Genomic DNA, 25,924 nt, shown 5'->3' with positions numbered 1-25,924 from the left:
GGAATGTTTGTGTGAACTAATATAAATTCAAAGTAAACATCATTACATAAAAGGGTACCGTCTTTTTTTTTTTTTTAGTTTTATTCATTTCAAACTGGCCGGATCCGGCCGTAGTTTGCCCACGGCTGCCTAGCCCTAGGGCGTTTTATAAATAGGCTAGTCCCGGTAGTAAGCGCTGCCCTTATTAAGGACAAGCAAAGAGCTCCCTCTTGTGGCCAGAGGTCACCTTAACATTAACGTGGCTGACAAGTTTATACAAAGACAGCCAAGAAATGTGCCAAACCCTGTGGTTTAGAATGAATGAGAGTCAGACCCTGGGGAAACAGTTTCAAGGACGCCACTACAGGCAGGCTGAAAACTGCTTTCAAACTCTAAGCCAGCAACTCTAGTGTACAGGTGCTCCCTGTGTTTTACCTTCTAATTAGCGCTAAGGATGGTCACATCTTGACTCACAGCCACCTTATGCTCCCATGGGCAAAGGGTTGGCTTATGGCAGGGGTCCTCAAACTACGGCCCGCGGGCCACATGCAAATACAAATATTGTATTTGTTCCCGTTTTGTTTTTTTACTTCAAAATAAGATATGTGCAGTGTGCATAGGAATTTGTTCATAGTTTTTTTTTTTTAAACTATAGTCCGGCCCTCCAACAGTCTGAGGGACAGTGAACTGGCCCCCTGTTTAAAAAGTTTGAGGACCCCTGGCTTATGGAAAGGACTAGAGGCTGACTTTCATAAGGCCAGACCAGATGCTGAATGAGAGGTTTGCTCTGTCTAACGCAGCCTGGCCAACCCATTGTCATTCTACCAAGTGAGTGTTGGGGTGAATGTACTCAAGGCTGAATCCTGGGAGAGAAGAGGGATTTTCAGAGAAGCAGAGAACTCTGTGGGCTTTGCCTCATCTGCCCACCACCTGAGTGGGTCCAGCAGCGGATGAACCAAAGGGCATTTCCCAGGTTTTTATTGAGCGGGGCTGGGACTGAGGTCAGGATTTGTGTCTACACAAATGTCCACAGGCCTGTGGCTGTCTCCTGCTCACAGGCAGCAATGGCGGCTTTGGAGGCAATGGCTTTTGTTCCTCAGTTGAAACTCTGCCTAGATTTTTAAAAATGTTCCCAGACAAAGTTCTTTGTCTAAAATACTAAAACCCTTGGGTTTTCCTTTTCAATAACTTTTAAAAGCAGATTCTGTAACAGTAAGTGTTCAGACTTTGAGTCATGTTTCACTCCTTTTTCTGATCAGCTTTTCCCAGTGTCAACCCCAAACCATTACACAATCCCATGTCCTCTAAGCCATAATAGGAGACTGGGTTCTTGGAAAAGCCCTTCAGTCTAGGTGGCTCTCAACTTTGGCTCAATCTTTGAGTTGCAAATTGGGGCAAGTGCACGGAGGAAAGCATGTTGGGTCTAATTATGCATTTCTCCATTTTCTATTGGTGTTTTAATACCAAAGGCTTATGATTAAAATGAGCAATGTCAAAGAAGTCACCTTACTTGGCCATAGAAATGATGAGATCTTATTTGTGACAGCATGAATGGACCTAGGGCCGTGGTCGGCAAACTGCGGCTCGAGAGCCACATGCGGCTTTTTGGCCTCTTGAGTGTGGCTCTTCCTAAGCCTTAGGAGCACCCTAATTAAGTTAATAACAATGTACCTACCTATATAGTTTAAGTTTAAAAAATTTGGCTCTCAAAAGAAATTTCAATCTTTGTACTGTTGATATTTGGCTCTGCTGACTAATGAGTTTGCCGACCACTGACCTAAGGTATTATGCTAAGTGAAATAAGTCAGAGAAAGACAAATACTATATTATTTCACTTGTATGTGGAATCTAAAGAACAAAGTAAACAAGCAATATTGAAATAGATTCATATATACAGAGAATAGACTGATGATTGTCAGATGGGAGGAGGGTTGGGGGACTGGGTGAAAAAGGTGAAGGGATTGAGAAGTAAAGATTGGTAGTTACAAAATAGTCATGGGATGTAAAGTACAACATAGGGTCATACAGTTGAAAAGAGTTTTTAGGGGTAAAATATGCAGGTTTAGGTAGTTTTAGGAATTAGGGGGTCCATGGGGGAGGAAGGCATAGTTGGTCAGGGGCTTGGAATTGCCAAAAGGCATTCATTCACAGAGGAACAAAAGGTGCCACAGAATAAGGGGAAAGAGAAGACATCCATTCGAAGAAGACAGGGACAAGCCACAGGATATGGGGAGAAAGAGGAAACAAACTTTCACAGAGAATAGAGAAATGCTGACAAATGGGAGAAAGAGGAAAACAGATTTTCACAGGAGATAGAGAGAATTCTACCACTGAAGGGGGAGAAAGAGAAGGGGACACCACGAGGGGTTTGAGTTTTAAAGTTGATATTTTACCAATAAGAAGGAAGCATCAAGAGACAAAGAACTGCAGCCTTTATAAACCTTAGGGAAAAGGATCCTAGTGGGCTACTCCCTTTGGGACCCCCTCCCCACGTGGGAGTCTGTACCTGTTTCCAATAAATTTCCACCTTTTCATCTACTACCTTTGATCGTGGCTTCATTCTTCAAATCTAACCTGGACAAGAATCCAGGAAAGAAACCACCCTTGCATCCCGCTCAGAAAAATAACACTCGATTCATAGTCAATAATATTATAATAACTATATATAGCAGCGGTTCTCAACCTATGGGGTCGCCTGAGACCATCCTGCGTATCAGATATTTACATTACAATTCATAACAGTAGCAACATTACAGTTATGAAGTAGCAACGAAAATAATTTTATGGTTGGGTCACAACATGAGGAACTGTATTTAAAGGGTCAGAAGGTTGAGAACCACTGATATATGGTGTCAGATGGGTACTGAAAATATCAGGGGAAGCATTTTGTAAAGTATATGATTGTCTAACTACTAGGCTGTACATCTGAAACTAATCTATAATAAAAAAAGGGTAGTGTGCTAATTAGACCAGACAGCCAAACGACCTTCCGGACAAGCTTCCGGATGAAGCCGGGGCTGCAAGGGCCAAGGCAGCCACGGCAGCTGCGAGTGCTGAGCCCCTTGCATGAATTTCGTGCACCGGCCTCTAGTACAAAATAATATTGCATGTAAACTGTAATTGAGAAATAAAGTTTAAAAGAAAACAAAAGTCATCATAAGGTCACATGTACATAGGAAATCCATAAAGAAGGAGAAACAGTGTTGCCAAGGCAACCTGCCACTATATGCGTTTTCAGACATCAGATGCATTTTCATTTGTCCCCATTGTGCTACCACCTGCTTTACGTGCTTCCCCTCCCAGGTCTATTCATATTATGGCTTTGGAAATGCATGGTCAGAGAGGGGGGCCTCAATGGAATATTGCCTTTGATGATCACATTCCAAGGATATCTTAGGAATAGTAGATGATAAAGCTTTGTCAGGTAAATTTTATCCTACAATACAAAAGGATAATCAAATGATTCCTCTATATACATATGCCCTTTACTTTCCCTGTAGTATATATCTTTATATTTTTAATATTACGCAAGGAACATGGACTCCTATATTACTTGGGTTCCTCAAAATCACAAGTCAAACATGGCTTCTATCTTTTCCATCACATCACTATCTGAGATCTCTTTCTTTTTCTACCCTTAGCACATTTACGCATTCTCTGTTAAACAGGAATGGTGTGCCTGGGACTGGCTTTTCCTCTCTTTGGTGTGACCTTGTTAAGTTATCTAATTAATCTGGACTTCACTTTTCTCCTTTGTAAAATAAGGGAGTTGAGCCCAGCACTGACAAGCTACAATTCTATTGTTGGTTCCCTTTGTGCTTTGAGACTTGGGAGGTCCTTCTAGGTAAATGATGGTGTTGCTTCCCAGATTCTCCACATTCTTACCTGAAGTCCATTATTTTCACTGAAGTAAAATAACGATTCAGAGATGGGGATGAGCTGTACACATCTGTGAGCTGAAACAAACAGGAACAAGTAAAATAACCACACACATGACTGCTGGATCTTATTGCATATCACCTGACAAAGCAAAAGTACTCCTAGACAAAGGGGATTCAACACTAGCTAGAAACTAACTTATCCAGAGACTCTGGATCAAGAAGCAGACAGAGGAGGGCCTAGCACCAACGAAAAATCAAGTTCACACTCATGTAAAAGAATCTCATTTGATAAGGATCATGTGACCAAGCTGGGATTTTCAACATCTCTTATGTATTGCACTGACACTTTGTGGCCTTAATGAAGAGAGGGGTCTGCAGCCTGTGTCCACCCAGACCCCAAGGAACTCGGGCAGGAGGGAACAGGGCAGTGGCTGGGAAGACGGCAGAACAGGCCACTCAGGGCCTGGTGCATCACTGGACAAGGGCTTTCCCTCCTTTCTTGAGAGCTTCATTGTAAGAAGAAATAGCCACGCTAAGCCACAGGTAAGGCACTTTTCCTGAAAAATGGGACCAAGTGGGGCTGGTGTATAATTACAAAGATAATGAAGTTCTTATTTTATGCATGAAATATTGCCATCCCAAAAAAATGACACCTGTGTTCCCACTACCCACGTTTCTTTGCTTCACATTTTACCACATCTAGTTCACCCTTTCACTCTAAGAGACAGAACAAACTAAGCTACTCTTCTTACACACAATTCCTCTCTCACCTAGTGCTAGCCATTGTCCTAAAGAGGGTATGACTCCTTCTCATGCATGTTTTTTATAAATGTAATACATCCTGGTGCAATCAGCGCTACATAATTTAATCTGTGTTTTATTAAAATAAAATATGCACCATAGTCTACACAATCTTCTATGACTTCGTTTTTCTTTTCACTCGAAATTATGTTTGGGATTCACCCATAATGGTACATCTAGAATATGAAGGCCTTTCACTCTAACTCCTAACTCCTGCATAGATTTCACTAAATGGTTGGACCAACTTTCCCATTTATGTACAAACTATACTGAAGTTATCACCCTTGAATATCTCTGTGCCTCTTTTCTCATGTGTGTAAGAGTTTCTTACACATATGAGAAGAAAGGCCAAGAAATGGACTTGGTGGGTCCATGATTAGGCACATCACCAAAGGAACTAAATCTTGCCAAATTGCTCTTCATCTTACTCTTCTCCTAGGAAGGTAGAAATGATCCATTTCCCACAGCCCTGCTGGTACTTAGTGTTACCATATTTTTAGATTTTTTGCCAGTTTGAAGATTATAACATTGTACTTTACATTGTTTTAATTTGCCGTAAGCAAATTTTATCCATTGCTTTTGTGCATCTAGGCATCTTGGTTAACATACCTTCGAAATGCCAGAAGTATTCCTCTTTTTCAGATCCACAAGGGAGCATATAATCTTGTTAACTATTCTTTAATTCAATCACAGAGATTTCCCTGCCTTGCTTTCTCACACCTTCATGTAATCTTCCTTATGTTCCCTCCTTAATTCCCATGGTATAAAAGAAACCACAAAACAGTCATTCTTGAGAGCATTTGAGATTTTGTGTCAGTTTGCTCAAATAAACTCATAAAAATTTTCTACAGATTTGGACTTTCTCATGTTGACACCTTCCTTCCAACCTTTCTATTCCCTCCCTCCCTCTCTTCCTCCCTTCCTTTGTTAATCCTAAAGACCTAGCACAGTGTTTTGTACATAGTAGGCTTTCAGAAAAAATTCAAGTTAAAATTTTAAGAGATGGAGTGGTACACTAGATCACTTTTAGTGTCCACTGGAAGGTTCTTTTAGGTGGCATAGTCCCCTGCTATAATTAGGACATATTTATATATTTGGGAGCTGTTAACCACACAATCTACTTTAGGCTAAAAAAAAACCCAGAAAAATGGGGGTGGTGCTCCTCACCCCTTGTTCTGGTGCCTCCCATACTTGGCCTATGAGGCTGGGTGCAGACTGAGCTAGGAGCCTAGTGAGCTGATTATCAGAGTCAGGCTTATTGGCTAAATAGAAAACAGCTTCCAGAATAAGAGAAATACCTTCTCCTAGGTTATCATAGGTGCCATGCTAACTCCTGCATCCAGCACATGCACATAGCTAATGGGCTGACTTTAGCAGAGGAATGGCCCCAACCCTAAGACAGCACTCGGGCGGTGAAATATGAGAGGGGCTAGAAAAGCTGTGTTCACAAACGCAAGACAATAAAGCAAAAGAGAGGACATAGCATTCCAATATACACTCCCACTTACCTTCCTTCTCCAGAAACTTTTGGAAGCTGGCCTAATGGGAGAAAGGGAGATTCTCGACCTGACAATAAAAGTGATTTCCCCAAGTTCCTCATTTTTAATCCTGAACATATTTGATTGGGAAGCCGTATTGAGGGGGATGGAGGTGGGGAACAGGAATCTTTTCACTTCACTGCACCTTTTATCATCTGCAAGTCAGATAGTTTTTTAAAAATATTTTACAAGGTTCTTTCTATGCATCTCATATGCACCTGTGGGTATACAGGGAGAACTCAGTGATTCTCATTGATTAGAGAAGAAACCGGCTCAGAGGCCTGTGACCTTGGCTGAGAAAGCACCCTCAGTTCCTTTGCCACTACACAGTGATCTGCTGAAAACACCCATAGAGTGAGAGATATGGGTCTCAGGTGAATGATTAACATCCATTTCCCTTTGACATAGAGAGTGCAGCCTGTAATAGGTGACATGTATGGTTGCTGATTCATTTCATGTTTGCTCATCAAATGCAAACCCTCAATTTAAAAAGCAACCACGAGGAAAGCAGCAAGAGGCTCTTTAGTCTGCAGCTTGCTCCGGAAGCAGCTGGAAGGACGGGAGGAAAAGGGCACTGCAGAGGAGATATAAGCAAGGAAAAGAAGGAGGAAGGGAAACCCAGGATAATCTTCCCAGAGCACAAACTCCTGTGATCAAAGAGGCAATCGAGGTTAACCCCTGGGGACTCAGAGCTGACTCAAGGGTGACTGAGCTGGAAGCGCCTCCTTTAGGAGCTGTGGTTGGAGGCAAATGGAAGCCAAATGAAAAGGACTCGCCGCATTCGACCTACCGCTGCAAAGAAGAGTGTAAGGGACAGCAGGCTGGCCTTGCTTGGATTTTCCTATCAAAACATTTGGGTCTGGCTGTGAACCACCCTGTCTTTGACAGGATGACCAGGATTGCCCCAACTAACCCTCCTGGTCTGGCTGCAGAGCACCTGTATTTCACAGAGGGCTCATTCTCCTCAACTTCCCACTCCATAAATCATGCCACAGTCACCCACAGGGCCACATTCACAGTCTCCCTCACTCTGATTCTGAGGCCTTATTGAGTCAGAAGACCTCTTAAATCTCACTTAAATCTTCCTTCTTCCCCCTGACATCACCTAGTTCAAGGCTCCCTGTTTCATCTAGCCTACCGCAATGCTTCTCACTATACTCCACTGCAGTGTTTTTTCACCATTACCCAGAAAGGTGAAAATGAAAGTTACCCTGTCAACCTGCAGATTAAAATCTTTTAGTGCTTTACCCAAGAGTAGGAAAACCGCCCTTCCTGTTAAGCTTCACCTCTGCAAGTCCTCACCACAGCATATGGAGGCCATAGTACACTGCTATGCAGACCTTCATCCCAAGAATCTCCTCCTTCAGGAGGCCTTCCAAGTCTCCATCTCCACCTCAGTAGTTTAGATGCCCCCCCCCCCTCACTTTATGGCCATAAAACATCCTATATGCATCTCAACAATAGAATATATCACACCATTTTGTATTATCTATTTAGTTGCTTCCTCTACTTGGGCTGTGAGCCCCCACTAACAGCACACAGGTTGTGGCCCTGGCACTTGGCATATGGTCTAGCACATCACAGACCCTCAATGAAGCTACAATCAAATCAAATGTATAGAGCAGAGTGAAGAAACAAACCTTTATCCTCCCTCTAGCTGGAGGCCAAGGCTCTTCCCTCTGGTTTTGCACGACAGAAAGTCCATTTACAAGTGTCTGTTTCTACCAAAATTCAGACCAAAAATATCCAAGCTTGAAGCTACTTACTCTGTGGCTCTATGGCTACTCTTGTAGCAGAATCCACATTCTAATTGTTTGAACTCAGTAAACAATGCATAAAGTCCCATTACCCTTTTCGTGAGCAGGTGAGGCAATTCCTCTTCAGTAACACACTCCTCTGGAATCTTTAGCATGACCAAGAATGTTTTATTTGATGATAACTCAAGTATTTCATTTTCATCTTCATCGATGTAAGTTACTAAAAAGAGTGGAAGATGGAAATAAAAGGTAAAAAAACACATATGCATAAAGTAATAAACTTATTCATTGGCTGCTACACTTTCAAGACAAACAAAACAAAACAATGAGCACTCATCAAGGATAAAGCCTGGCAAGAGTGAGCAAGTATGAACAGAAATGCTTTCCCCTCTTGGTAAAACTGAATAAAGACAGGGTCTTCCCTCCATCATGATAAACATGTTATTTCTTTGTTTTATGCCATAGGGGTCTCAGCTTCCATTGAATACAGACTGAGAGAAGAGCCAAAGAGGGGGATGGAGTGGGAAGAACTCGAATTTTTTTGTTAAACTGAACCTGCAGCTTAGCTATGTACACAGGTGACAAGGCAGATGCCGGGGGACAGTCAGGACAGGGGGACAAAGAATGAGTGATTGGGACAGGGAGTGGCCAGGAATCATCATACACCAGAACAGAGGGGGATTCGAATATGAGCGTGTGAGCCCATGTCTTGAAATCTCCCAGGGAGACATGGGCATGAAGTCATCACTCATGTGAGCCCATGTCTTGAAATCTCCCAGGGAGACATGGGCATGAAGTCATCACTCATGAATACGTCTCACAGGATAGGAATGTTGACACACTCTGTTTGCAGAGGGAAAACCAAACTGCACTCAGAGCCCCGGGGTGTACAGGACAATGAGTTCTGTGTGGCTGCTTGTGCTCTAATAACTGAGCTAACTGATTTTTATGCAGTCAGAGCTAAAGGAAAAACACACAAAGTGAGGAGCCAGGAGCTAGAAGTAGGACTCATGGTACTAATTATGCTCCTAATTCTGCCTCAGCCTCACCATCTGAGCCCACGCACAGACCCCCGCTCTGACCCTGAGAAAGGTGTAGGTGGGTGGAACTTGCCATAGACTTTTTTCTCAATTTCCAAGCTTTAAAAATAACATAATCAGCCTCTGTAACCAGACTTTGGAAAGACCCCAGTGGAACCAATTCAGTGTTTCTGATGGGAGGGTGGGTGAAAAGGAGGAAGAATTCTGGAACTTACTCCCTGAGACAGTCTGGGAAGGTGAGATATGAGGAGCAAGGGAATGTGCAGAGAAGAGCTGACAGAGCAGCTGAGACTGCCAGCTTAGAAAGGCCCAGCTACTCAAGTCTGGTGTGCTGGCCTCTGGGAACTTAGGTTTCAGAAAAGTTCCCACCATTCCCTGATAAGTGTGGCTCACTATGCCTCAACTCTTTGTACAAACAACGCGGCTTACCATGAATATCTTTCCTTTGGAGAGTCTGGAATGTTAATAGGCCCAGACAGAGGCTGCCTATGTGACCAACCCCAATAAAACCCTGGGCACTGAGTCTCAAATGCACTTCCCTAGTGGAAAGATTTCACAGCTTGTTGACACACTCATTGTTAGAGGAATGAAGTGTGTCCTATGGGACTGCACCAGGAGAGGACTCTTGGACACTTGCTTCTCCTGCATTTCACTTTATATCCTTTTGCTGTAATAAATCATAGTCATCTCCACAACTACGTGCTGAGTCTGTGAGTCCTCCCAGCACTCACTGAATCTGGTGGCAGATCTTGGGGACCCCAAACACAGGAAATTACCCATGCATCTTTATTTGTTGTAAGTCACTCATTACGTTATTTTGTCTGACAATAGCAGAAAACTTGCAATGTACAGGAATCTGTCGCAAAGTAAGATTTTGATAAATTCTGTAATAAAAAGGGGTTTTCCCCATATTTTATATTATATGTTGGGATCTCAGTGAAAAGGTCATTTGTATCCTCCTTATGTTGTTTGCTACTGTCATTGGTTATTGGTCTTCATTCTTTTGTTGTTGTTGCTGTTAACATATTAAAAGCCATTCCCCATGTGTTTGAAATTCCTTGCAAAGATTATTTTAATAGCTGCATAATGTTCATAACTGGCTTGCTCATTTTCTTACATCTTTTAGCATTTTCAGATTTCCACCGCTATAAATAATGCTGCAGTGGATATCTTTGAGCTCTACACCCACCGTGCACATTTCCAAAGTAGATATCAGTGCCTGGGAAAGGAAAGGGGGTACCAGGGGGTGGATACAGAATTCATATAACTGTTGAACTCAAGGGCCCTGAGAAGAGATGCCATCTGAAAAGACATCTCCAATAATAATAGTTCTAATGACATATATTTACTTGTATCATCGAATAATGAATCTGTCCCCTGGCTAAATAGATGTTTGTTAAAATAACAACAATAGCAATGGTTTTACCCAGTCAGCAAAGCTTGTACGTTATTAATGAGACTTCATCTGGGCAGCACTTTCCATAAAGAGAAAACTATGTGGGGGTTTTTTTTTAAAAAAAGCTTAAAACATATAAAGTACAATTGCAGGTACACAAAACCAGCTCTTTGGTTGGAATATTAGAAATAAAGCAGCTGAAAGGTGTCTGCAGGAGGTAATGGAGCTTGTTAAATGTCTCCCAGGAAGGAGGTGGAGGTAAATCACGTGATGATGGATCAGATGAAAGAGAACCAAGAGAGAATGGAGGCAGAGAGGCCAGTAGTTTGGGAAAGAGAGATTTTGATTGACAGCAGTGGGAAGTGCAAGGAAGGGAGGAAAAAAGGAAGGAAGGGAGGAAGGAAGGAAGGACGGAAGGAAGGAAGGAAGGAAGGAAGGAAGGAAGGAAGGAAGGAAGGAAGGAAGGGAGGGAGGGAAGGAAGGAGGGAGGGAGGGAGACCAATCCATGTGTCTCTCCCACATCAATGTCTGTCTCTCTCTCTCTCCCTCCATTCCTTCCACTCTCTCTAAAATTCAATGGGGAAAATATCCTAGGGTGAGGATTAATAAAAAAATTAAAATAAAAACATTGAGGTTTAGAGAAAAAGCATAATTTGTTCAGGACAACTGAGCTAGTAAATAGTAGGGTTGAGTACATTTGCAGACTCAGATTCAGAATCACTTATATTTTACCCATGTGGAAACTGAGGCCTAGTGGGTTGAAGAATTAGCCTAAATTTAGACAAATGCATGATGGGCTCCTCAAGGGAAAGAATGAAGAACGTGAAAAGTAAGACAGCTGAAAACAAGCCTCAGGCACCACATGTGAAGGCCAAAGGCAGGAAGACCAAGAGACCTAAAGTCCAGGAGTTCTGTAGACCCAGAAGAGTACAACACAGCTAACAGAGCTGAAGGCTGCAAATAGGTCAGGGGATGGGAGGGAGGCCATTCGTTGGGTTTCATGATCAAACAACTGTGGTGACCTTGGGAAGAACAATTTGGGGCCAAAGGATACAAGTGGTTTAGGAATGCACAGGAGGCAAATCTTCTAAAAAGAGACCACTCTTTCTAGAAGTCTGCCAATGAAAGAATAAAAAGAGAAAAAACACCCAAGTGAAGTGACAAGATTCTGGCCGAAGATTGCTTTGAAGGAGAGATGGTGCTAGCACATTTGAAGAGGCCCAAGTTGAGAAGAGCCTGAGGAAGCTTAGAGAGAAAAGGATCATTCTGAAGGTCCACAGGTCAGAACCAGCTGGCAAGGATTCTATGGAGAACACAGGTGAAAGGGTCAGTCTTGGAAAGGTGGATAAATATATGCAACTTGAAGGAAAGAGGAACAGGTGAAAATGCTAAGAAATTTCAAAGTACTAGGCCTGCTATTATGTTCCTACCCCTAAGGACCTTGGTACTTGAAGTTTCCTAATGCTGTCTCCTGGGATTTTCCCGTGACTCATCCAACACCAGGAAGCATTGTCAAGACCTTGTAATATCATAAAATGGAGCTCTTTTTCCCAACTCACAGGTAAAATAAACCCACTCAATACAGCATAACTTGGAAAGTCCCTGCTTATATGTTGGTACCATAGTGTCCCTACTCACTGAAAAGCCTGGATGTTAGAGAGCACAGGGGTCAGACAGAAATCCATAATGCTGTGGGGTATCACATAAGGATCCCTAGAGTATTAAATCTTATCACCTTTAAATCATATTTCTAAGCATCCATTTATTTGTCACAGTTTGGTTTTCATAACATTTTAAATATTTTGCCCAAACCAAGAAGTTTCATTAGAAAGGTGTTACTCCCATCTCTCTTCTCCCTGGTTGGGGCAAATTAGCAGAGAAAGTAGAACCCTTGAGAATGCTTAACTGATTCTCCAAATTATCCAAAAAGATGACTTCGAGAGCGGGGAAGGTTTTATTCCCCCTTTACTCTTCACACCAAGGAATTGCTCATTCCTTAGGGAGGAGAGAATCCATTACTGACCTTTTCCCTATAGATCTGTGAATTCAATAGGATTCCCTGGGCCCTGCTCATAACACTTTTCATTTAAAATGATCTCATTGTCTACAGTGAGCCTGTGAGAGCGCTGTCTTCTCTTTTGCAGGGTGCACGCAGCCCCAGCTCAGCGTCTTAGGCTGAGCCATGACCCTGAATTTACAATTACTTCAATGGCGTGCCACAGGTAGAGTGTCAGGAAGAGCCCACCCCAGGTGCAGACAATAAGGGGTGCACAATTTTCAGAGAATCAATAATAAAACGACCATAGGCTGCTCTGCTGAGATTCTTAACAATGTCAGTGACAAGATCCACCTCCCCACCCAGTGCCTCAACCTCGGCACTCCATTGTCTCTTCCCCCAACTAGTTACCCTTTGCTGTGTCCACTCCAACTCCATAGTTACTGACACCTCTGCCACAGAGCCTCACTCTGAGAACTACAGAGCCCTAAGACTTGAGATTATGGAGCTGAGAGGAAGGGAAGAGAGAGGAGAAGAGCAAATGTAGTTCCTGATGAACCTCACTTCTTAGTGAACCTGGATGGCACGGGTACAGCCCTTGACTCTCTAGACCAGGGGTCCTCAAACTTTTTAAACAGGGGGCCAGTTCACTGTCCCTCAGACCATTGGAGGGCCAGACTATAGTTTAAAAAAAAACTATGAACAATTTCCTATGCACAGTGCACATATCTTATTTTGAAGTAAAAAAAACAAGACGGGAACAAATACAATATTTGTATTTGCATGTGGCCCGCGGGCCGTAGTTTGAGGACGCCTGCTCTAGACAATGCCCTTTCCCCAGACAGCAGCATCTTCCGTAGAGTGCTCAGAAATTCTACAAGTATTTGATTCCTATCAATGGGCTTGGCAATTAGGCAATGCTGATCTTTGCAGATTGTCATCCCAGAGTGCCTGCAGAGCTGCTGAGGGTGAGGCTGAGACTCACAAAGGGGAGCCCTGTCCCACCCCTTTGCACCTATTGCAACTCCACTGTCTATCTCCCACAGGACCAACCCCCTGACGTGCCAAGTAAAATAAAAGTATTTCTCTGATTTAAAAAAAATAGTAAAAGCTTGAAAATCTCTTACAGCATTAACATTTTAAGAATACAATTTTCTAAAATAGGAAATTAAGTTTGCACTACAGTGTTAAAAAGTTCTTCCTTGAATACCATCCTATGAACTTGGCTGTCCCCTGAGAAGCTGCTGAGGGAAATAGAACCCCTTCCTCTGCAGATTGCTCTTTATGGGCTGAAAGGACCAGATAACTTTTGGGACTGGAAGACAGCTCTTGAGTCTTGCACTACAGAATCCCGGATGTTAAACATCTAGCTCTGTTGCATCATCCTTTGTTTTGGGCCCCAGATGCCAACAGACAAATCTGTCGACTTTTAGGATGGCATCAGCTAATTGCGATAGGACAAGGCTGTGTGACTCAACTACAGTTTCCACATCCACACGTGGGAGTTGATGGGAAGAGGGAGTATCAATGCTCACACAAAAACAATTGTCCTCAGCATGATGGAAGAGGTGTAACACCTCTTATTAACTTCTCCCCACCTCAAAACCAGCCTATTGCCTCAAAGAATGATCTATCCCACCTCAACAACGTCCTAAGTGAGTGAACATGGTGCCTCACATTGACACTGTTGTCAAGGTGAGGTTGGCACATGCTATCAATGTTTTCCTATTCCTTCAGGGGCCATACAACTTTGGGAAAGGATCTGAAAGGATTGGGAGGGGGAAGAGCTGGAGGTGAATGGCAAATGCAGTTCCTGAGGAGAATTCCCAGGACGCCTTCCAGAGAGACCCAGGGGTTCCCCTCTCGCGCTCATCCTCTGACCAGGTTTGCTGTGGAGAGCCTGACTCAACCCCAGTCCTCATGGGACCGAATCACCCTCAAGAGTATCCCAGCTCCAGAGAGTTCCCTCCTCCTACAATCGCTCACATATACAACTAAAAACAGTTTTCTTCTCTCCTGTTTTGAATTGAAATGATTGCCCACTGGAGGGTGCTATTTTTATGCATCATAAAAACCTTAATACTAATAATCATAAAAAATTGGAAACTACCTACAAGACTTTAAATGGTGTGGAAGACTACCGATGCAGTCATTTAAAAAAAGAGGCTTCTAAACTTATTGTGGTAATCATTTCACAATGTATATAAATACTGAATCACGATGTTGTACACCTGAAACTAATAGATGTGATATGTCAATTATACCTTAACTTAAACGTTTTTTTAATGTTCATAAATAATTTTTAATAAATTGGAAAAATGATCTCAAAATAATTAGAATCCTAAAGGGTAGGCCACAAGACTACAATCAAAAATCTGATCTCACATTATTTTTTATATTCATGATAAATAATTTTAAAATAATATAATTTACAGTTAGCATCATGTTTTGTTTTGTACATACATTCAACATAAATACAATACAATTATGTCCAAAATATGCTCAAATAATGACAGCTTACAGGTACCCGGTTCTATCAAGTTCTTAAAACTTTCAAATACACTACTCATTATGTTATCATGATAATCATATACCAACTATATAAGGCGGAGTACAATAATTATTTTTACTAAACAAAACTATAAGAAAAAAGTCAACCAAATAGGTTTAGAGATACAATATGTTAAAAATGTAAGAAATCTTCAAGATCCAATGGGCAGAGTAAAACAGTGGTTTCCATACTACTTCTGGAGCTTATAAAATAAACAACAAAACAAGAATCATGTATTTCTCCCACCTGTATAACACATTCCACACCGGTTTTAAATTCAAATTATAAATAATGAAATAGCAACGAGTACATATACCATTTCAGTGTAAGTCATAAGCATTAAACAAGTTTTCTTAAAATGTGTCAATTTAGTCATGTGTAAGTCCTCTTACCTCCAAGAAGACATAAGCTTATGATGATCACTACAATGAAACCTACGAAAATAAAGGCGATGGCCATCCACAGTTTACACTTTCCAAACAAAGTCCTATTACAAGAGCTCCAAGGGCTTTTCGGTTCAACCTGGAAAGCAGAGGGAGACTATGAGTTAGTCCTTTGGTTTCAACAAGCATGTTTGAATACTTAGCATGGGCCAGTGATACAGAAGTGAAGTCAGCGGGATTCTGACCTCACAGGGCTACAATCTACTGAGTCAAGTTGACAAAGGGGTGGAATGGAACTTCACAGAAAAGTTAGCAAGAATGCCCTAGGGGCTCCAAGGGGGGCAACCGGCAGGATGTTGAAGGGTGGACAGAAAAGTATTTCAAAGCCACAAAAGAGTAATCCCTGGTGTTCATTCATAATGGAAATGGCCAAGAGCCTCAGCTGATTGACTTCTGGGTTTCGGGGGCGGGTAATGAGAGTTAAAATTAGAAAGAGTGAAAGGCTGAAGAATATTTGAGAGGGTTCTGAATGCGGCCAGAGCAGTTTGTACTTAATTGGGGTGTACTGGGGACCTGTTGCAGATTCTGGAACACAAAGCTGAATGAAAGATTCAAAAAAGGTGATGTATAGTTTAGAGTGGACACACCAAAAAAAAAACTAAAAGGCTACTGCTGTGACCCTGACTCTAGGTAATAAGGACCTGAGAAGGGAAATGAAGGGAAGGATGGAAGAGACACCAGGAAATAAAGCTGTAATGGACATAGTGAGGCAGTGTGGGGTCAAGTAAAATAATTACAGCCAATACCATTTCTCTTCATCCTGACGGCCCTGCAAGGGAGGCTTTAGCCCACTTCAAAGGTGCAGGTCAGAGAGATTGGTCAGGACGAACCCCTCTGTGTGTCACTGCACAGCTGATGTGCTCTCCCTTTCGTCCACAGCCGGCCTGTGTCACTGTGCAGAGCTCCAGGTTATGAGCGAGCCAGACTCCTCCACTCCCAGCACTGCCACCTGCCCCTAAAAGGTCCTCTGACTCTTCTCCCACTGGGCCATCAGTAATCCCCACATGGGCAGCATGGGAAACAATGGAATATGACGGGGAAAGTATGTTTCTGTATCGGAATCCCAGTTACACCACTTAAAGTCCGGTGACCATCAGCAAGCTACTAAAACTCCCAGCCCCAATGTCCTCAACTGTAAAACATAAGTAATAAATCTATGTTTAGGGGCTGCTGTAAAAACTAGAAATCATGTGCATGAAGCACTTGCTAACAAACATTAGGACCCGAACACATGGGCGTAATCATGACTGTGTGTCCCGCTGCCCCACAAGCAGCTGCAGCACCTCCAGAGGCTCGCTCTCAAATTGACTGACACCTTGTTCAGATCTCCCCCATCAGGATTTTGGTGGTGGCCACCAGAAAAGGAAACTGTGTGTCCACTATAGTTCACACGTTCTCAATGAGCGGTTCCCAAGCCTGGCGGCACATCAGAATCACCTGATGAGGAATTTAAACTACACAGACCTAGGCCCTACCCGGACCTAGGGGACCAGGGTGTAGGGAGGTGGGGACATGGCCCAGCTTATGATTTTCACCCTCCCAAAGTGAACCAATTGTTTTGCCAGGGTTGAGAGCACTGGTCTGAAGCCGCCCCCACTCCTCAGGGGCCAGGCCAGATCTCTCCTGGTGGAGGCCTCCCCACCACCGCATCCATGGAGAGATGCCCCAGTCCAAGAAGCTCACCTGTCCACGCAGCTCACCTGCCACTGCCCTTTCTGGTTACATGTTCAAATATAAACAGATACTGGCCTTATCTTCCTAAGTAAAATGAAACCACATCGAGGGAAGGGTGGCTCTTCAACTTCCCTGTTTTTGCGTCCCACTCTTTTTTTTTTTTTTTTTTTTTTTTTTTTGTTACGTGCAGGCGCGCACGTGCAGTGCGATTGAAACTTTGTGGCCCATGCACAGAAGTCGGTTTTTGGAAAGGAGATAGACGAAACAAGTATACAAGACGAGTGTGGATGGGAGAGTTGGAAGGGGTCGACCTCAGTGAATGTACCTCAATCAGATTGAGGACGTTTTTAGCAAAGGCCAGCTTAGGAGTACCCTAATTAAGTTAATAACAATGTACCTACCAATATAGTTTTAAAAATTTGGCTCTCAAACGAAATTTCAATCATTGTACTGTTGATATTTGGCTCTGTTGACTAATGAGTTTGCCGACCACTGCTCTATCCATTGAGCTAAACCAGCTAGGGCTAAGCTGGTTTGACATCGTAAAAAGATTAACTATCCTGTTATTGACTCTAAGATACCAGAAGCAGACACACTGATCACATACCCTACAGCCCTTATCCTGCTATACCCTCCCCACTGTACCTTGCTTTTCTTTCTTACCCCTATATAAGCAGCCAACTGGCAGGAGATGTTAGAGAGGTTTTTCAAGGTACCAAGCACACTGCTCTCTCCTATTGCTGGTAATTCAAATAAACACTCATAAAAAATTCAACCTTGTCTCTACTTATTGGCTTAGTGGCAAGAGGCAGTAATGGACCCGATGTGTCTGGTACCAGAACTTCTATTTTCTTGCTAGAATCCCTGAGACAGACTAATTTTTTCCATAATTTGATAAATCTGAAAAAATATGTATAAATTCATGGCATTGCCTGGAGAAAATCCATATTTTATTCACCTAAATAAAGGCTTATTCAACTAAGCCTCTCTCCTATACTCTGTATCCAACATCTATATACACCAAGGGAAGATACAGCAGATTTTTTTTGAAAAAAGTACAAATACTTAAGGAATTGCTCTTTTATGTGGAACATTTCCAACTTGTGTATCCCAAGTATTTATGGTGCAATGTCTTTTTTTGGTGGATGGTAAAAAAAAAAAAAAAGTTAAATCTGTATTTGTAGAGTTGGTGTCTGGCAAATGCAATGTGTAAAACCAAAAGTGGATTTTAGGCGATTCTAACGAAATGAAACGGTTTCCATTTATTTGCTATATAGAGTGACTAAGCAGCAAGAGGCTGCTACTGAAAGGCTTGCCCTGGGTGTGGCGAAGTTGGTTAAGCATCCTACCATGCACCAGGAGGTCACCAGTTGGATTCCTATGCCCCAGCTGCAGGAACAATCCCCAATAGGGGGCTTGCATTAGGTAGCCCATGGATGTTTCTCTCTCTCATTGATGTTTCTATCCTCTCTCTCCCTTCCTCTCTCTGAAATCAATAAAAACATCTTTTAAAAAGTCCTTAGGAACTGAGTCTTTAGTGGATGTGTTACTATGATACCACACAAAAAAGAACTAGAGGGGAAGCACAGATCAATTGTACTTCAAATGCAAGTAACTTCAGAATTAGCCACTAGCCTGAACATAACTGGCAGCTGTAAGGATTCAGGGTTTTGCCCCCACCAGTGTGGCTCAGTGGTTGAGTGTTGACCTATGAACCAGAAGGGTCACGTTTGGATTCCCCTTCAGAGAGCATGCGAGTGTTGAGGCGTGCAGGAAGCAACCAATCAATGATTCTCATCATTGGTGTTTCTCTCTCTCCCTTCCTCCCTGAAATCAATGAAAATATCTCCTAAAAAATAAGGATTTAGGGTTTTGTCACAATTTTATTATAACAACAACAAAAAAGGTAACTATTCCTTTGTCCCGAGACCCCAAGAAGTCAGAACGTGTTGGTGAAAATTGGTAGCTGGTTCTTAAGGGATTTTTGGGTGGGTGCAGGGCGGGATGTCCCTAGGGGCTGCACCCCTTTTGAGGCCTATAATGTAGGGACCACTACTCAGAACAGCGGGTTCATGGCGTTCTCACCCTGGCCAAACTCCCGATTACCTCTGATGAGCCCCAGACATCACCGAGTATTAGCCTAGGCCAGGTCCCGCAGCAGAACGGTGGCGGCGGCTGCAACATCAGCCGTTACAGCCTTTCAGAGGCCGGTCTAATGCACCTGTAGCAACATTACTAGAGCTGAGGGTCCCTAAAAATGGGGAAAATAGGAGCTGCGTCCCACTCTTGTGCCTCATACAGGTAACAGGCACTTCATAATGTGTTGCCGAGTTACAGAGGGCTCCAAAACTGTTAAGGATGTACCTTGAGAAATTCTAGAGTGAAGGTCACACTTTGGAGCACCCAAGTGCACTCCACGCTGGCTCTACGGATCAAGGGTGAGGGAGCAATAGATGCCCTGAGACTATCTGAACAGATGAAAGCCCTCTCGGGGTGTCTCTGGAGTCCAGGGACAAAGCCACATCTCATCTCCAACTGACAGCAGAGAACTGCTCCAAAGTCACCAAAGGCAAGGGCTCAATAAGGGCCTTGCACTGGGGGGAAGTCCCAGTACAAGGAACCTTTAACTGTTCAGGACACAGAAACATATCTTCCTGTTTACAGAGCCCCCCAGACACGAACCATTTTAATGCTGAGACGAGGGGCAGCTGGGACCATAAAGATGAGTGCAGAATGGTCCCGAGTCTCAAGTGAGTCACAAAATGCACATCAGTGCACCGCCTTGATTTCTTGCCCCTTCACTTGTGCTGTCCCTTGGAGGTGGTAAACCTAGATCCCTGGTGGTTTGAGACCACAGTTCTGTGACTTCCTGGGAGAAATCAGCTCAGAATTACACAGCCCTCATCTATAAGAAATGCCTCTCCTGTCCAGCCCAAAGCTTCCATCCCTCAGCCTGGCCCCCAAACCTGTCTGTCATCAGCCCCGCAGCAGAGCCCACTACCCCCTGCATGACTAATCTTCACAGACTTAAAGTCCATGTAAAACAGCCTGTTAGCCACTCCTGACCCAAAACTAGAGTGCAGTGCTTCCCAGCTGTCTGTTCTTTAGAACCAACCCAGGAATTAGTATTTTTCGGAAGTGTCCCCAGGAGAGCCCACTGTGCCCTGAGGGTGGACAGTCTCTGATGTAGGAGGTGCGCACTACCTGTGCTATCCGAGTCTCCCCTCAAAACCCGATCATGGAGATGCACTGCCTCCTTCACTGGCTTCCTCATCCTCTCTTGTCCAAATGTTAGGCTTGAGGAGAGGCCACAGGCAAGTTCTTCTGCAAGGTGCCTTGGAAATTTTTGCAAACTGCACCTTACATTCTATGATGGCACTAAATGGCTCAAGAATGTGTGTGGTTTTCCTCTGAACATTCCCCAGGCAGTCACATCCCTCTCCAGATAAAAGAATCCAAATACATGACACAGAGTCTTTCAATAATGGCTAGGCTACCTATCGCTTTGGTACAAAAAGCTTTTCTTCTCTGGCTGAGTCAGAGGCAGATATTACATAGATCTAGGGACATCTAGCATGCAGGAAACTGAATTTTATGATTTTCATTGTGGGATTTAATCCACTTGCTGATCCAAGCACAAAGGAGCCAGTTGATTCTTGTCCTAAATTCTGAACCACTCATTGCAATGGGGCTAATCTTCAGCTAGCCTATTTATATAAAGTCTTGCCTGCCTCAAAACGATCAATGTACTGGATTTTTATTATGATGATGATGATGTTTTTATTTCTTAAAATGTCTCTGGTACTTGTATTTGGAAACAGGTCAGAGCTTGTGTAATGAGCCATAAAAGAAAACCGGTCTCACTCCATTACCCATAATTTCTTTTTCATTTTTGACCCAACCATATTGCCATATTTATAGTGCTGGCAGGCAAAGTGAAATTCATGACTTATATTCCTTTCCCTTATAGCCCCAAACCCAGAACAAGAAAGGGAAATACGTTCTCTCCACCACCTTTGATACTCTCTCAGCTCAACCTAGAAAAATATCCATGAAGTGGAATGGCTTCTTCCCAATTATCTAAAACTGTTCCCTACTTCTCACCCCTCTGTCCATCCACCTGCAATTCCATCATTCCAAATATGCTACCTAATTCTTAAATAAACCTCTGTAAATTTATGAACTGACTGAAATTAGTAATATGTAACTTAAGTTGTTACACATAAGTGAGTATAAGTCATATATTATATTTACATATTTAAATTATATGTTGGTATATATCTAGCTGTGTAAAACAAATTTTTAAAAAAACCACATAGGTTTGGGACCTAAAAAACCTGAGTTCAAATCTCAGAGCCACCACTGAGTGAACCTGAGTCTCAAGTTCTTCACTCAGTTCCTTCATCTGTCAAAGCAAAAGGCATACTCCACTTGCCTCTTAAGTTTGTTGTGATAATTAAACACATTTATGTATGATAAGTATTTGGCACATGATAGGTACAAAACATATGGTTAATAAAAATACATGGACTTGAGTTTACATTTAAAAAATTGGAGCCTGGCCAGTGTGTCAATGTTTGAGCATCAATCTATAAACTAGAAGGTCACAATTCAATTCCCAGTGAGGGTCACGCTCCAGATGTGGGCTTGATCTCTGGTGTGGGGCATGCAGTAGGCAACCAATCAATGATTCTCATCATTGAGTTTCTCTCTCTCTCTCTCTCTCTCTCTCTCTCTCTCTCTCTGTCTTTCTCCTTCCTCTCTGAAATCAATAAAAATATATTTTTTAAAAATTAGAAATCTTAACATATAGTTTAAGGAGACCACACACAAAATTCTTACAAGTCTGAATCTTGTTCTTGTGCTACCCAACACTTTAAAGAACTCTATATTAATTGATTTTTCCATTTAAAATACACTTCAACCTTATTCTATAGAACCAAAGAGAAAGGTTAGATAAGGTTTTTTTCTATTTTTTCCCTTTATAAAAATTTTTTCCCCATTCATGCATTTCTAGAATGTCCTCCCAGTGCTCATGTAACCCCTCACCTTCATGCCATTATGTCACTCACCACTAGTTTCCCATTTGGTGACCTACAAAGTAAATTCACAAGGAAGTCTAGGCTATCTGTATATATACCTGAGTCCAGAGGAAGTTAGTAGTACAGCTATTTCAACCTGTGTGCTGCAGCAGGCACACTGGTGTGCTGCAAAAATTTTGAAAACATGCAATATCTGATTATTTAGTCAGGGGCACTCACCTCTTTTCCCTTAGATGGTCAAATTAAAAATTGACAATAGCCAACACAATAGCCATCTGGTGTGAATGAATTAAAATTATACTTTTTTTTGTTAGATCGGCAAAATATATATTTTTTGGTGTGCTATAGAATCTTAGTAACTAGTATGTGTGTCATGAGATGAAAAGGGTTGAAAATTACTGAATTACAACATGAAAGCGCAATCTGTATTAGGAGGTGCTAAACAATGCTAAAATACCGATACAGCGTACCCTACATATGTTTGGCATTTTCTTCCACTCACTGTTTTCACCAAGTCACGGCCAGGCCTGGGGAGAAGCCGGGTTAGCCACATTACATTACCATACCGGGAGAGCTGGGAAAACAGAGCTCAGCGCCTCGCCCCAGGACACATCCTTTAGCTGTGAAGCAGTCGCCAGAACTCAGATCTCTGGACTCAGTCCCAAACCATGAAGTCTTCGGGTTGTCCTGGGTCTATCTATCTAACATGAGGCAAGTATTCCCAGTTCCCATTCCTGACACTTCCTTGGACTGACCCAGCACGCCCACCGCTGTGGCCACGCGCACAGGATTAGACCATCTTCCTCCAACTTCCCTTCTCCAGTGGTGCTCAAACATAAGGTACCCAATACTCTCCCAGGTACCTATAGGCAACTGTGAAAGCAGACTTTACAGTATCTCCAGGAAGCAGTGTGGAAGCAAAAACAATGCTTTCACCGTTTGAATGTCCTGCTTATCCCTGAAATCTACAGTTGGGCAGCCAGAGTGGGAGTGGAGGAGCAGAGTAGAAATACCAGGTTGGAACCATACGTATGGGGAGTTCCACGTAGCCAGTAAAACTCAAGCGAGTCTTAAGGTTAATCACAAGGTACATGGCTGGGAATCCCAAGGCTCTGCTGTTTTACAAGCATTTGATGAGCAATGAATAATGTTCCCCCCCGCAGCGAGGGCTGAATCAGGGTTGTTCAGCCAAAACATTACCAAGGACTTTCTTGGAGATTGAAACAAAGCCGAAGCAAATGAGGCGCAGTCTAATTCTTTAGGACAAAACCTTTTAAATTATTTTCCTTCTACCGAGCAGGGCAAGTTTATACCCCACCTCCACCACCTAGCCCTTCTTGTTCTTGATGTTTTTTCCACTCTCCCCATCTCTCTTGCTGTGAAATCAAGTGGCCACACTGAGGAAGGCTAGCAAGTGTGTTTCTAGGGGCTGTGGGCCAGGCTGGGTGGACAGTGGGCAGTGGGTAAGAGGAAGTGGGAGGAAGCAGCAAGGTAGTAACGAGGGAATCAAGGAGGTTCTGGAGAAAAGGAAAAGACGCCATCTATCGCTCTAGTTCTATTTGAGAAAAAAAAGCAAAACAACAACACCTAAAAGTTACAGGACTTTTTTGAAAACCATCTCTTTCTCTGGGGATTCTCTCTCGGAAGAGAGGAGCCACACACCTCCTAGGTGGGATTCTTCAAAGATGCGTGGGGACCAGGGGGCTGCGAGGGGCCTGGGGCTCGGGCTGGAGCGCATTCCGGGGTCCACCCCACTGAGGGCTTCCCATCGCGCACCCCCCGCACCCATCGTCGGTGGCGCCGGAGAGCGGGCTGGAAACCCGACTCAGAGGAGCCCGGCTCCGGTCCCGGCGGGGAGCCCGGATCCCAGCGCGCTCGGGCGATGTCTCGGGCGCCAAGGAGGCCTTACCGGGGCTGGACGGGGCTCCTCGGCCGAAAAAGGGACGACCTGAGCGGCTCCATTGAGAGGCGTCTGCTCGTCCGGCTGCCCCTCGAGCACCGAGAGCTCCAGCTGGTCTCCGGGCGATGGGGGCCTGGCCCCTTCCATGGACGGCAGAGGAGGACTAAGCCCGCCGGGAAGCAGGCGGCACACACCCCACCCCAGGGTGCAGAGTCCAAAGCTGCCTCCCGGGTGGCTCCCTCTGCACCCCCGTGGGTGGGGGGCGGGGCGGGGAGAGGGAGACCTCGGGCGGCGGGCGGGGCCGAGGGCAGGGGAAGGCTGTTTTTCTGGTTTGTTCAGGGCGCTGCCTGCGCTCCTTTCCCTGTTCGTGCAGACACGAAACAGGAGGGCCTAGCTGGCTGGCCACTGTGGCAGGGATGGGCAGGGATGGCCTGGCAGCGCTGTGCAATGGGAGAAAGTTGGGTTTTCGCCCCCAGGAGCTGTCTGTTTCTGGGATTTGACCCAGCTTTCACCGCCTAGCAAAAGTTCATTTCATCAACAAATAATCTGAAGCAGCTCTTGCTGCCCGCATCGTGCCAGGTTCTGATCAGATGAAGATGGATAGCAGCACACAGGAATAGCTGCTTCCTTCCACAAGCCCAGGGGCCGGCAGAGGCAGCATCAGTGGTGGAGGGAGGGGACAGCTGGCTTTGGGGCCAGACTGCCCCAGTCAACCCCTCTCACAGGCTCCTCTCTGTGAGACCTGGGGCATCACCTCTCGGTGCCAGTTTCCTCACCTGGAAAGTTGGCATAACATCAGTGCCCACCGAATGAAGTGGTTGCTCTGGTTAAGAGAGTGGATGTCAGAAAAATACTCAGAACAGTGACTGACAGCAGATATTCATAAACATTGGCTATTATGCCCAGCTGGTGTGGCTGAGTGTGACCCATGAGCCAGGAGGTCACAGTTTGATCTCTGGTCAGGGCAAATGCCTGGGTTGTGGGCTGGATCCCCCAGTAGGGGGCATGCAGGAGGCAGCCAATCAATTATTCTCTCTCATCATTGATGCTTCTATCTCTCTCTCTCTCTCTCTCTCTCTCTCTCTCCCTCTCCCTTTTTCTCTGAAATCAATAAAAATGTATTGAAAAACAAACTAAAACCTTGGCTATTATTATCTACCTTTAGGAAGAGGAGTCACAGACACACACACTCCCCCCCTCCCCACCCCAACACACACACACACCAGCACCACATACATACCTGAGGGAAAAGTATACACACACACACACACACACACAACACACAATCCATAGTTCAAAACTTCTGGTTTCCTGAGCCTGGGATTATGTTGGCTAAGCTTGGGGCCTGTGGATCCTCTGGAGCTTCTGTTCAGAGCAGGCTTGCCTCCCTACTTCTCACCCCTGCCCCCAACACACGCACATATTGGGAGCAGTTTGAAGTGTGGGCAGGACACATATAGATGGATTCTACTTCAGAAGATGTTGACTTGTGTTCAGAAGTCTGGCACCCTCAATGCCTATTGTTCAGACACTGCCTAGATATTGGGTCTCTACCTGCTCTCAGATCATCTGCACTTTGGACTCCATCTGCCTGCTGATGGGTCGTGCTGACCGCAGCCACTCAGCTGCTGGCCTGCACTGACTTCTGCCGTCTCTGCTTTTCTCTGTTAGAGGCAGGTCCTGCAAAAATCCATTACATTCTCAGCTGAGAATGTTTTTATGGAGGAGCAGGTCTAAGGGAACCAAGAGGGGATGTCCAGGCAGCTAACAACTAGCTACAGCAGAAAACCATCAGCACCCTGAGACCTACTGGACCACAGAGAAGGGCCCTCCTGATAGGATCTGTAGTCAAAAAAAAAGTTGCAGCCACCCTCAGATCTGCAGCCCAGCAGGGAGGAATAGCTATTCTCACCTCTCCCCACACTG

The 25,924-nt window shown here is 44.0% G+C and overlaps 1 protein-coding gene across 2 annotated transcripts in view; it reads right to left on the bottom strand.

Moving 5' to 3' along the window:
* Positions 1–24,232, bottom strand: part of CUNH3orf52 (chromosome unknown C3orf52 homolog) — a 31,610-nt gene extending 7,378 nt beyond the window's left edge. For both annotated transcript variants that reach the window (XM_070406170.1, XM_070406169.1), the window contains exons 1-4: positions 24,008–24,232; positions 15,332–15,461; positions 8,049–8,176; positions 3,865–3,935 (exon numbers count right to left, since the gene is read on the bottom strand). In XM_070406170.1, coding sequence (XP_070262271.1) covers positions 3,865–3,935; positions 8,049–8,176; positions 15,332–15,461; positions 24,008–24,145 — 467 coding nt within the window. In that variant the 5' untranslated portion in view covers positions 24,146–24,232. The remainder of the gene's footprint in view (positions 1–3,864; positions 3,936–8,048; positions 8,177–15,331; positions 15,462–24,007) is intronic.
* Between the last annotated feature and the right edge of the window lie 1,692 nt (positions 24,233–25,924).

Source organism: Myotis yumanensis, unplaced genomic scaffold, assembly GCF_028538775.1.
Source record: "Myotis yumanensis isolate MYYU_CA2020_CCGP unplaced genomic scaffold, mMyoYum1.0.hap1 SCAF_2, whole genome shotgun sequence".
Taxonomy (NCBI): domain Eukaryota; kingdom Metazoa; phylum Chordata; class Mammalia; order Chiroptera; family Vespertilionidae; genus Myotis; species Myotis yumanensis.
The sequence above is the reverse complement of the archived record's forward strand: the minus strand, read 5'-3'. Positions and strand labels throughout refer to the sequence as shown.